At 36.1% G+C, this 13,833-nt stretch overlaps 1 protein-coding gene across 1 annotated transcript; it reads left to right on the top strand.

Annotated features, from left to right (window-relative positions):
* Positions 1-5,673: 5,673 nt before the first annotated feature.
* On the top strand, positions 5,674-9,664 carry SPX3 (SPX domain protein 3). The gene is made up of 3 exons (XM_089612842.1): positions 5,674-6,005; positions 8,520-8,685; positions 9,209-9,664. The coding sequence occupies exons 1-3, from the start codon at positions 5,763-5,765 to the stop codon at positions 9,604-9,606; spliced, it is 807 nt and encodes a 268-aa protein (XP_089468968.1). The 5' UTR covers positions 5,674-5,762; the 3' UTR covers positions 9,607-9,664.
* Positions 9,665-13,833: the final 4,169 nt, after the last annotated feature.

Raw genomic sequence — 13,833 nt, 5'->3', positions numbered from 1 at the left:
AGAGTTTGCAGCTCAAACCTTCACAACCCGCCAACCAGAACATAACATTCCAAGAATGTTAAAGTGGGCGTTTGATTGCACCCCCACCTACGATGAGCTCAAGGTGGCTATATTCGAAAATATCAAGGTATTTACTATAACATAACATTTATGTTAATATTTAAGTGTAAATACTAACAAATATTTGATTTGTAATACTACAAACAGATTAGGATAATCCCCGTGATACCTACGGAAGAAGAGTTGGCATTGGGATTCGAACCACGTGATGAATCAAAACCCACTCTACGACATCCTCCTAGGGCCAATGACATAAGTCCAGCATCAAAAAAAGGGAAATCAAAGGTCACCAACAACGCAACCTCCTCAAACAATTCAGCTCCAAAAGATGTGAACGAGGAAATCCAATTTCTCAAAGACGACTTAGATTTTACACATCGCAGAATGTATAAAATGCAAAAAGAAATAGAGGACGTTAACGAAAAGTACAACAAGTTGGTGGAAATCGTAAACCAGTTTATTCATAGAGATGATAATTCACCTCATGCACCTCACAATATAGTAATCTCCTAAACATTTACTAATTACAGTATTTATTGTATTTACACTAATTAATGTATTCCTAGTATTTACAACAAACTTTTAAACAGGTTGAAGGGACACCCAACAATAAACCCGAAGACGTTATCGCGCACGATACTGATGAAGAAGACATGAACGAGGTAAATAATAGAACCTTAATACGTTAATAAACTTAATGATAACATTGATTAACGTTGTGAATTTTTCAGGTCGAAGTATACCTTGACAAGAATACCGAACCTACTGCTCAGATTGAAAAAGAAATTACACAAGTAAATTCGGCCCAATCAACTATATTAATATATATTAACATTGTATATCTAAATTCATTTGTATTTACATATGCACACAGGCTGAAGACGCCACCGTTGTACAAACCAAAGTGACAACAAACATCGCGGCACAACCTAATGCACAGCTTGAACAAAAAGTATTGGAAGAGGCAATCAAGTCATATCAATTGACATTGACAAAATTGGTATGGAAAATGCTACCTTTTCAATAACATCAAACCAATGGTTTACTTATTTCTGCATGAAACACCTATAAGAATTATATTCTTTAATATTTAAAACTTTACAGATGAAGATGAGGTCAAAGAAAGATAAAAATGACAATCAAAGAGAGGAAGGACAATCTTCAATTCAGCCGGTTGAGTACGTAGACGTAAACATCCAAAAAGAGGGCACGGTAATGTTTGTAAATAATAAAACTTCAATAAAATTAAATCTTCACATATGACTAGTAATTCCAATATTTATATGAATCAGGACAATGTGGAGCATGACATATCACCTCTGTTGGGACCAGACAAACTAGTGAATTACAGCCCAGTATGTTAAACAAGTTTATATTTACAACTAAAAGATTTTTGTAAATAAATGATTAAAATATTTCCAGGACTCATTGAAGAGATTACAAGATGATTGGCGATATATGCTGGATAACGTTGACATCGTTGCTGCGACACAGGTCCCCCAGGTTGGTGACAATAAAGCTCCAACCGAGAAGGACGAAACAAGAGTGAAAAAGCGTCTCAAGAAAAACGGCGAAGCAGTTGCAATGAAGCTTGCAGTGAATGAGAGACCAAAACGCGTTATAAAGAAACCAGCAACACTACATTCCCCATATGTCACGAAAAAGAAAGGAACCAAGCAAGTTGATGAGAATCCAAGCAGCCAGCCTAGTTTCTCACTCAACATCGACGATGTCTAACCATTTATCTTGCTTTTTAATTCAGCACCCGGATTTTCAAGTTAATTCTAGTACTAATTACGTGTATTTTGGGTTTTATGTTTAGAAACTCTTTTGGTATTTGGATTGAATGTTAATCCAAAGAAACATACATATCACTAAACTTTGTCATTTCTAAGACCTATATATTATGATGTTAAACTCTTTTTTTGCAATCACTACTTATGTAAATACAGGATTTACTTCTGTATACGCATTGCTCAAGAACATTCAACCATCATTATTTACATAAGTTTACTTATCCCTACATAAATCAACCAAACTTTATAAGGGTTATTTACAACTTATATATATTAACAAAAAACTAAACTTTGTCATTTCAAAACAAAACTTTGACATTTCTAAGACCTATATATTAAGATGTTAAACTCTTTTTTTTGCAATCAAGACGAATGTAAATTGAAACATACGTTTACACTTGTAAATGCACATTCAAACATCATTATTTACATACGTTTACTGAACCATACATAAAACAACCAAACTTTACAAGAGATATTTACAACGTATATATATTAACAAATCAGCACTTTGATCATATTTACAAAGGTGTACTTAAACCTATAAATATCTATTTACTGTTGTTATATGTACAGAGTAATTTATTATTTTAAAATTGAAAATAAATTTCAAACAAAAGAGTTCAACATCTTTATTAGTAAAAAACAATAGTTCAACAATAAATAGCATATTAAAAAAACAGCAGCTCAAAAACAACATGATTACACACATCCTCTTTTATTGTGACCTAGTTGTCCACATTTGCTACATCTTTGTCGATATGGCTGAACTCTTTCCGACTTGGAACGAAACCTTTTCTCTCTAGGTCTCCCAGCTAAACGTTTCTGAACTGGTGGTGGTATTGTAACAGCATCTGCTGGCAGATCCCAAACTCCATCATGGCAAACAGGAACTACATCTATGGCATACGTTGCACAATAATTTTGTTGAGAATAATATGCAGGTACATAATCAATGGGCCTCAAATTCCTACGATATAAAGCAGCTACAGCATGGGCACAAGGAAAGTCTTCTAGTTGCCAATAATTGCAACTGCAATATCTAGTATTGGTGTCAACAATCAAACGTCTAGCACCATCAACAACTTCAAACTGACACTCATTAATAGCATAAACCTGTAAATAGTTGAACGTTAGTAAATATCAATGTTATTTACAATTATTTACACAACATTCATTATAAACTTACGTTCATAGTCCTTGCAGCTTCTTGAGACTCAAATAGCATCTTGAGACCAGTATTTGTAAGGCCGGATTGCATTTTAGGAATGAGAAGTCTTTTCTTATTGAACCAATCTTGAATAAGGCTACGATAACACAGTACCAACATGGCCACAGGCCAGCCCCTTGCTTCTCTCAAAACTGCATTCAAGCACTCCGAAATATTGGTAGTCATCACATTAAACCTCTTTCCTGGAAAATGACTTCGTGACCACAATTCTGGATTGGCCCGCAGCAAATATTTTTTGATCTTTTTATTAGAGCACGAGATAATGTTCAAAAAGAAATCAAACTCTTTCGGCGTGTAAGCCTTAGCACACCTATAAAACAGAGGCTGAATGAAAGACTTCCCAAATTTTGTTTTCACGTTAGCCCATAAGTGTTGCATGCATATAGCAAATTTGGCCTCAGGAAATACATCATGAACTGCCTTAGGGATTGACAAATTTCTATCCGATACAAATACCAAGTCCTCCTTGACCCCATAAACATGCCTCAATTGCACCATGAACCAATTCCAAGATTTGTCATTTTCAGAATCAACAATACTAAAAGCCAGTGGGAACAAATGATTATCCCCATCCTGAGCAGTCGCCAAAAGTAACGTACCATGTGATTTCCCTTTCAAAAATGTGCCATCCACCGAAATAACTGGCCTACAATACTGGAATCCATGCACCGACGCCCCAAGAGCCAAGAAAAAATATTTGAATGACTTATCAGGATTTACTTCTGTAACACAATATGAACCTGTGTAAATATAAAACAGTAAATCGGTTATGATCTATTAACTGCCAATGTTGTAAATAAATGTAAATACAAATGCAACTCAACATATATTTCCATAAAAAATCAATGCAGAGAGTGATACTTAAAACAATATTCGAAAATACCTGGATTCTTTTCAACAATCAAATCACCAATTACAGGTAAATGACTGTATGATTTTTCGTAGTCACCACGCAACTCTTTTAGCACCTCTGCACGTCCCTTCCACGCCTTGAAATAACTAGTATCAACTTTATATCGAGACTTCATTATTTCAACAACACCAACTGCTGAAATTTTGTCAGCCATTGAACCCCTAAAATCATCTTTAATACACTTGCTTATCAACGACGACGACGCCTGTTTATGCTTATGAACAATAGAAGATCCGTAACAATTATGTTCTTTTACAAACGTCCTAATGACCCACATATTTGATGAAGAACATACAGACGCTCTCATAATCCAGCAACATCCAACATTCAAACATACAATAGTATATCGGGTTTTGCTCGATCTCTGAACCCGGAATTCAAAGTTACCACGAAGTGCAATCATGCTCATAGCAGCCACAAGAACATCCTTTCGCGTAAATACGTTATTGACATTAACGTCAAAATTCATTGGGAAGTTTTTCAAATCAAGATCATCGTAAATAACAGTCTGTAAATCATTTAAATTACATCCTGTATTTACATCACCTGAATTGTGAATCTCCCTCCATTGGCGTTCAAAAAGCTTAACTGCATTATAACACCAACGTAAATATTCGTAAATAAACTGTGATAAACCTCAAGAATGAAATCAAAATTAAAAAACTTTCATCACCTGACTCAAGCAGCGAAAAACCAGACATGGCGAGAAGAAACTGTAACAACGTGTGAAAAATTCTGGGCTTTATGAACAAGAATTTAAATAATAAACGAGGGAATATAATCTAGCGAATAATATCAACAAAAATATATAAAGAGAAACAAATAAATAGCTCGGGTGCAAATTTATTCCCTAAAAAAAAGGAACCGTAATTTGACCAGATCACGTTCTATTATATTGGGAAACAATTCAAATAAATTCGGGAACCATTTATACCGAAAATTCAAATTTTGTAATTCAAAATTCAAACATAACAGGGTTTTTTCGGAAATAAAAAAACCCATGATTGGGCCACGTCATCAACCCGGCTATTTACTTAGTATTTACAAAACCTTGGCTAAATAGCAAATCATAAGGTTTGATTTGGCTATTTTGCTAATTTTTTGTATAAAGTATTTATAATTCCTCTAGTTTGGCGATACGTTAACCTTACCAAACAGCTCATCAAAAACTAAAATATTAATGTTACTTGATTTAATTTTCATTTCACCGTAGTTGATTCTTGGGAGATTCCCGGGAATAATCCTTTTAATTCCGTGACTCACAGCCCATTTCCTACAACCAAAACCAACTAAAACCCACGTGACAGATCGTACGGCACCAATCAGATTCTTCCTTCATGAAACCGCCTCCATTAGTCTTCAAAACCCAATAATTAAATCAAACCAATTGTAGAGCAAATATCATGCCACATATAAGAATGTTACTATATAGTCAATTTTCTTATACTCGTGACTTTCTTTTATGACAATTATTATTATATAAAGATGTGGCGATATATATTAACCGAATATGCTGAAGAATTCTCTTTACTTCAACGACTCCTCACTTCGTCACGCCAAGCATATGCCTCCTAATATTCCAACGATAAATCCTCTTTTTGGCCAACAATAAAAGCCTATACTTCTTTGACAAAAAAACACTTCATTACAATGATCAAACTTTTTATCCTACTTATCTACATTTATTCGGATCAAAGCCAAACTACCCTTCTCTTCTCTTCCTCCTTTTTGCCTAACTAACTAGCTAAAACTCGGATCAACAATGAAGTTTGGGAAGCAACTAAAGCAACAAATTCAAGAGACTCTTCCGGATTGGCGGGACAAATTCTTGTCGTACAAGGAATTGAAGAGGCAAGTGAAGTTGATCTCTTCTTCGGCCCCGGCTTTGTTGAACACATCGGATGGTGGAGGAGAGGCCGGGTTTGTGATAGTTTTGAACAATGAGATTGAGAAGTTCAATGCCTTCTTCATGGAGCAAGAAGAGGATTTCATTATCCGCCACAAGGTACATTTTTCATATTAGTGTATAGTATTGTTGAGTATTTTCGGAATGCTCGAATTAGAAAGATCAAGTCTAAATGTAAATTAGAAATATTCTTGAGCTGTTTTGGGTCTTTGAGTTTGGCCTAGTGGACTAAGTTGACCCGAAGACACCCAAAGATTACTTACTTTTTTTTCAACCACCCAAAGGGTGTGTTGTTGTTGTTGTTTTTTTTTTTTTTTTTTTTTTTTTTTTTTTTTTTTTTTTATGCTTCCAAGTTCAACCCAAAGGTTACCTGTTTGTGCTTAATTTGAGTGTTTGCATGGATTTGGAGAATTTGTGCACTTCATGTAATAAGCTTACAATATTTGCCCACCAGAACAATTATATTTTTGTAATGGATTCTTGACAAAATGGATTCAATTGAATTTGTCAGAAATATAGTACTTTCTTTGCTAACAATATTTAATCAATTCCAGATTTTGTTTCTGTAAAATATAATTAAAGAACAAAAAATTAGCAAAATAGCCAAATCAAACCTTATGATTTGCTATTTAGCCAAGGTTTTGTAAATACTCGTTCACAATAATCGGTTCCCCAAAATTTCGAGGTCATGAACAGGGTTGTGTGTAAATGTTTGGATTATAGCCATTAATACAGGGACTCACAATATATAGGGAGATGAATGTTCTATACCGTATATTTCATAATCGAATCCAAAAAATAAAGGAAAATAAATTGTTTTCTTTGTTTATGAAGTAAATCGTGGCTGTAAATACAAATTTTGATACTTTAATAAGGAAATCGAGGATGAATATTGGTAAATAAGAGTTTCCATTGCAGAATAATCGCACATGCATACCTGTTGGAGCCGTCTTGAGGACGCGATCTGGAAATTTTTTCTTGTTCGTCGGTCGCCCAAATGAAAAACCCTGTTCGTCGCAGAGAGGAGAGGATTTGAAATATTTTTGGGAGTTTTTTTTCTTAATGGCGTATGAAAATGGTGGAGAGATATTCGGAATCAATTGCAGTTAATGCTCCTAGTTTTTCGTTACACGTTAACTTATTTATTTATTTTTTTTTTTTTTTTAAAAGTCATTCGTGTGCATGGGCGGGAAATATAGGGTTTTTTAGTAAATTCTGATTTGTCTTAAATGCTATCTGGCTATTTACTTAGTATTTACAAAACCTTGGCTATTTAGCAATTCTAAAGGTTTGTTTTGGCTATTTTGCTAAATTACCCATTAAAGAATTATGATGACCGCACACATAGTTATATTCCTGTGAAAACAGAAACTTTTTATGGTTATATTAGCCTGGAATTTATTCATGTTGTCAATACTTTACAAAAGTCTTATTTAAAAAAAAAAAAAAAAACAGTAGTATGAGAATCATTCCATTAAAGATGCTAACAATGTTAGTCATAAAGTCCTTTATATTATAATACAGAGGTATACAAATTACAATTCAATTAGATGAAGTGAAATATTTAAGGCTTTAAAAATGCTATTCAATGAGTTCTCAAATGCTTAGACCATCTCCAACACATAACATCAAATTGATGTAATTTTTACACCAAATTGATACAACTACAATGCTTTCATTTCCAAATCTCACAATAAAAAGAATATTTTTTTTTATACTTTTCAATATAATTTTTATCAATTGCATATTTACCTCTCTATTAATTTGTTATGTCAATAGTAATATTATAAATAATATATTGTTATTCTATATCAATAATATTAAATTAATTTATAATAATGCAAAATATTATATTAATATTACAAAATTAACATTTTTAATTAATAAAAACACAAAGAATTTTTAAAAAATTTAACTTTGTATTTATTTATTTATTTTTATGCATGCATTTATATTTTTCAATTTGCACTTTTTCATTATGTCATGTGTTTAATTATATTTTTATTGAGGCTGTATATCTATTTTTATTAGTATAATTGTTGTGGTACTTTATTTAGTATGTATTGTGTTTAATTAATGTTATGTAATTTATTTTATCTTATTTATTCTCTTTTTTAATTGAGAATATGTATTTTTATATAAATTATTTGAATTAAAGTCAAAATAATAAATTGACTTTTTTGTTATGAATTTGCAATTTAAAATTGTGCTACACCAAATTTGGTGTGGATGAATAGTCTCACACCAAATTTGATTTGATACTATTTATCTATACTAAATTTAGTGTAAAATTTGGTGTAGGTTGGAGCAAATCCACATCAAATGTGTCACTTCTCATATCAAATTTGGTGTGGATTGAAATTGATCTTACATAAAATTAGTTTTCAAGTTTTCTGTTCTTTCTGATTTGAACTTACATAAATGAAGTTCACTTTTCTTTTTTAAGAATAACCCCCGATTTTTTAATTATTATTTTTAAATAATAAACTTGAAAATTTTACATGTTACGTTTTATTGTTGGTTGATCAGTATGATACAGCTCATCTTAAGATTAAATTGATATCAAATATAATTGATCGGTGTATTAATTTGAATTTAAAAACAATATTGCAGGAGTTACAACATAGAATCCAGTCGGTGGTTAACATGTGGGGTTCAAATGGAGATCAACCCTCGGAGATTCTATACAAAGAGGCAATGGAAAAAATCAGAAAAGACATCGTTGACTTCCACGGAGAAATGGTTCTCTTAGAGAATTACAGTAACATCAATTACACTGGTATTCATATACAATTTTTCCCCTCAAAATTATAAATTTATGCTAAAGTAAATTCCAATGGCACCATGATTCAATTCATTCCTTCAAAGCCTATCTTTTTTATAACAATATATCGAATTATATCATGCTAACATTTTTTTTCCTGGGGATTGAGATTTAAAAAAAAATTAAGTTAGGCATATATTTTTGACACATACGCATTGGCTAAAATAAATGTATTTCGTTTGTTATTTTGGTTACCAAACAAGCAGCAATGAAGTAGGTCCCTAAAGTCAATTATAATTCTGACCAAATTAAAAACTAAAATTTATGATATGATAATGACCTTAATTTAATATTTAGTCATGGTAGTAAATTAAATTGAACAAACTTTGGTTTCTTAATTATGTGATAGTTGACAAGAAATTTAACATACATTGTCTAAATACACCACGTGTCTAGTTCTCCAATTAATTAATCGAAATTCATTCAGCAAACAAAACTATAACTAAACACAATTTCTCTGGGTTTATTATGATTTCAGGATTGGCAAAAATATTGAAAAAATACGACAAGCAAACTGGAAGCATATTGCGATTACCGTTCATCCAGAAGGTTCTAGAGCAGCCATTCTTCACGACTGACCTTGTTTCAAAGCTCGTCAAGGAATGCGAGGCCATCATAGATGTCTTGTTTCCAGCAGAAAAAGAACGTGAACAAGGACAAGATCGATTTTTGGAGACTAAAATAGAATCTAAGAACGAAGGCATAGGGTTTGCACACGAAGGCATATTTAGGAACACGGTTGTGGCTCTGATGACAATGCAAGAGATGAGAAGAGGAAGCTCTACTTACGGTCAATTTTCTCTCCCGCCACTAAGCATCCCCGAATCAGATCTCGTCCAATTGATTCAACTCAACTCTTCCATACCTATTATATAATTTCATCCTATATTAATTTTTTTCATTTTTGGTTTGTTATAATATTAGTATCTACACGTACGTAAGATTATTTATTCTTCTATATACAATTGTATTTCGATGATCGTTAAATTAGCATATTCATAGCCATGAATCAAAATGAAATTAAGTTTTTAATTTTAATAATGGTGCAAGATAAAATACGTGGAAGTATGTGTTTGAATTACAGAGAGAATTTATCGGTTTGAATATTTGATGGATTAATGACGATAGATTACATTGTGCCTAATATACATATCTTTACATCAATATCTTAACTCTCTCTCTAACAGAATTCTGTTAGCTTTGCAGTTATGCCAGATTGTCAAGTCTTCGGCTAGCTCACTTCGTTTGACTGGCTGAGCTTTGTTTCTCTGCCGAGTGAGCAATGACTTTAACATCCCCTCTCAAGCTGAAGGGTGGTCTTTGCACGCGAAGCTTGTCTCTTAGCTTGAGGAACCGGTTGATCGATAAGCCTTTAGTTAGCACGTCAACAGTCTGATATGTTGTAGGCACGTATCGGATTTCGATGTCTCTTCTTACCACCATGTCTCTAATGAAGTGCAGTCTATTCCCACATGCTTTGTCTAGAATGGAAAACCGGATTAGCTGTTATAGCCGCAGCTCCTAGATTATCACACTACACTAAAGGAGTTTGAGCTATTGGTACTTTTATTTCTGACATTAGTGACTTGATCCACAGTATTTATGCTCCAACATGAGCCAGTGCTCTATACTCTGCTTCCATACTGGATCGAGCCACGACGGCTTGCTTTCTTGAGCTCCACGGTACCAAACATCTAGTTAGGAACACGCAGTAGGCACTCGTTGACCGTCGATCATCATGGCAACTTGCCTAATCAGTATCAATGAAGCTTGTGAGAGTGAGATATTGAGAATGAGAGAAAGTCAAGCCATGTGTGATCGTACCCTTCAAGTATCCGAGTACTCTTGCATGCAAACCAATGATCTTCTATTGGCCGTTGAAGAAATTAGCTAAGCTTGTTCACGATGAACGAGATATCTGGTCGGTGATTGTCATGTATTGCAACGCCCCAATCACACTTCTATATGAGTGGAACAAGCTTTTGCACTGGACATATTGACCTTGGTTAACAGATCAATGACGTACTTTGACTATGCGAGATACAAGCTAGTAAGGTCTCTCACAACTTCTATCTTAAAAAAAATGGAGAGATCCAAGTTGCTTGAGAGCAAACTGGGCATTGAGATCACCGATGAGCTGTTGGATGGTCTTTTCTGCATTTATGGTCACTAAGATGTCGCCTACATAAACCAGAACAAGTATATAGACTTGACCTTGTGAGAAGATGAAGAGAGACGGGTCAACTCGTGAATATGTTAAGCCCCACGTGAGCAAAGCAACTCGAAGCTAATCAAACCATGTCCTCGAAGCCTGTTGGAGGCCGTACAAGGTTTTGTGAGGCTTGCATGTGATCAGGTTTAATTAGCTGGGTGAATGAATCCCTCTGATTGACGCATGTACACATCCTCGGTGAAAACACCGTTGAGAAAAGTATTATTAACGTCTAATTGCTTGACATCCCATCATTTGAACACAACGATAGTGAGTACGGTTCTCATTGTGTTTTTTAGGATGATCTAAGCATATATATATATATATATATATATATATATATATATATTGTTCAAACAACACACGATCACAATAATTCACACAATAAACGAAATAACGACAAATAACTAATGGTACACGATGCTTTAGTTATTTTAAGTGGCTAAATTCCTTGTGGATAAAAAATACACTTATGATACGGTCACCATTTTTTTTCAAAAAATTGCCTACGTAAGCCACCTAAACTATATGAATTGTAAATTAGCCAACCTTTGGTAAATACTTTGTAAATAGCCAACTTGCATACGTGGCAGCCTATTAACTACCTAAAATATATGTTTGGTTGTGTTAAATAAGTTTTTTATTAATCTGTTAATAAGTTTACTTGACTATTTACAAGAAATTAACCAAATATGAGCTATATTTCAATCCACTATATCCGTGTGGTTATATAACTTAATAATCTTTTTTTTGTTGGTATTTTAAGAGGTCACAAGTCCTACAAAGTAATTATTTTATTACAGATAATAATCACGTTAAGGTACAATATATATATATATATATATATATATATATATATATATATATATATATATATTTATGGATTATACAAGATCTCTATATTAAATCAGAACACTATTATTATCCTAAGCTCTTTGTTGCCTTCATGAGACGATTCTCTCACTGCCAACTTTATTTTTTATTTTTTACTTTTTTTTAGGGAAGTAACTTCATTAACACGGGAAACTGGACACCAGGTCCGAAGTTACACAATCAACCAGCCACGCAGGGCAATCATCAATCCAAGAGCAAGAAGTATTAGAGACCATACAGTGACGAGCCACACAATTGGCCGCCTCATTACACCCTCTCGGGATCCACTTACAGCTCGCCGAAACATTCGCGAAAAACTCGCAGATGTCGTGGACAACCGGGCCTTGGACTCCTCGCAGCTGACGCGTCTTAACCATCTGAACCGCTCGCTGACTGTCCGACTCTACCTCTGCCACCCTCCACCCGTTGGTCCGGGCGAAGTTGAGCCCCTCCCTGATCGCCAAGCACTCTGCCGTCAACGCTGACTCCACATCCGAAACCATCGAGCCAAAGACTCCCAACACCTTTCCAGTACTGTCGCGGACCAGACCCCCAAACGCCGTTCGCCGAGAAGAGCTGTCCCACGCCGCGTCCACATTCAACTTGAGCGAAGCACCCGCCGGGGCCGTCCAACTCTCTCGAGACCGACACTCCTCGACCCGGACAGGTCCCAACACAGCGCGCGAGCAATTGCTAAAGCATTCCAGCCACCCCGTAATTTCACTGACCCAATTCGTTGGATCTTTGGAGACGTTCTCGAAGAGCCGGAGATTACGGTCCGACCAAGCCGCCCAAACGAGTCCACAGAACAAAGCCATATCGGCCTTGGGCAGGGCCTCATGGGCTCTCAAACACAATTCCCCGAAAGGAATTTCCCCCGTCTTCTCGACCCATCGCTGAAGTGTGGACGCCTTCCAGATCGATTTAGCACGCTCACAACTCCATATCGCATGAGATGCATCTTCTGGGAGTGCACCGCAGAAGACAAAGAAGGGAAGGCAGACGATCCCACGTCGGCTAAGATTTCCGTGCGTTGGGAGAAGATTAAACCAACACCGCCACAGAAGATGCTTGATCTTGGCGGGAATATTCAGCCCCCACAACCTCTTCCACCACCTCGGGAGGGTATCTGAAGAGCACGCAGCCCCCGAACCAGCCTCTTGACGCGCCAAACGATACTCGGACCGGACCGAATAGCAGCCGCTATCCTCAAAGTGCCACACCAATAAATCAGCCCCCCCCGTTTTCGCTGGTCGGGATACTAACCACTGTATGCACATCATATGGGACGAGAAGGGAATCCAGGATATCTCTATTCCATCGGCCTCTATCCATGAAGTCCCGAACACGCCACACTCCGCCATCGCGCGGCTCCGGGGACACGAGCCGGAAGGCACCAGGCCTGGGAAGCCACGCCTCGCTGAAAGCCCGGATATTTCCACTCCCAATTTGCCACCGCACCCCTTTCTTTACAAGATCCATGCCCCAACAGATGCTTTTGCACAGAAAGGAGAAATGCCCTTTGCTTTCAAGATCAAGAGCCGAGCCTAAAGGGAAATACTTCGCTTTAAATATGCGACTCATAAGGCAGTTCGGGTAGTGAATAAGACGCCACGCTTGCCTCCCCACCAAAGCCCGATTAAAATCACCAAGATCTTTAAATCCTAGCCCCCCCTCACCCTTCGGCTTGGCTATAAGATCCCACCGCTTCCAGTGAATCTTGCGTTTATCCTCGGACCCGCCCCACCAAAATTGCGCAATCAAGCCTTGAATCTCACCGAGTAAAGTAGCCGGGAGCTTGAATAAGCTCATCGTGTATGTGGGGATCGCCTGTGCCACCGCTTTAACCAATATTTCTCGACCTCCCGAAGAGAAAATTCTAGCACGCCACGAGCATAGCTGCTTTCGGATACGCTCCTTTATCTTACCAAACACCGCCAACTTGTGTCTCCCCACATTAACAGGTAGCCCCAAATATGACTCTAGCTCCGCCACATTGGGTACTCCAAGCGACCTAG

This window comes from Urtica dioica, chromosome 4, assembly GCF_054948205.1.
Source record: "Urtica dioica subsp. dioica isolate 48M chromosome 4, U.dioica_male_clone48M_v1_H2, whole genome shotgun sequence".
Taxonomy (NCBI): Eukaryota; Viridiplantae; Streptophyta; class Magnoliopsida; order Rosales; family Urticaceae; genus Urtica; species Urtica dioica.
Note: the sequence above shows the minus strand (reverse complement) of the source record. Positions and strands in the feature narration are given on the sequence as shown.

Coding starts and splice junctions, on each gene's coding strand:
- SPX3 (XM_089612842.1), top strand. CDS start 5,763: ATGAAGTTTGGGAAGCAACTAAAGCAACAAATTCAAGAGACTCTTCCG. Junction 6,006..8,519: donor ATTTCATTATCCGCCACAAG/GTACATTTTTCA, acceptor ACAATATTGCAG/GAGTTACAACATAGAATCCA. Junction 8,686..9,208: donor CAGTAACATCAATTACACTG/GTATTCATATAC, acceptor TTATGATTTCAG/GATTGGCAAAAATATTGAAA.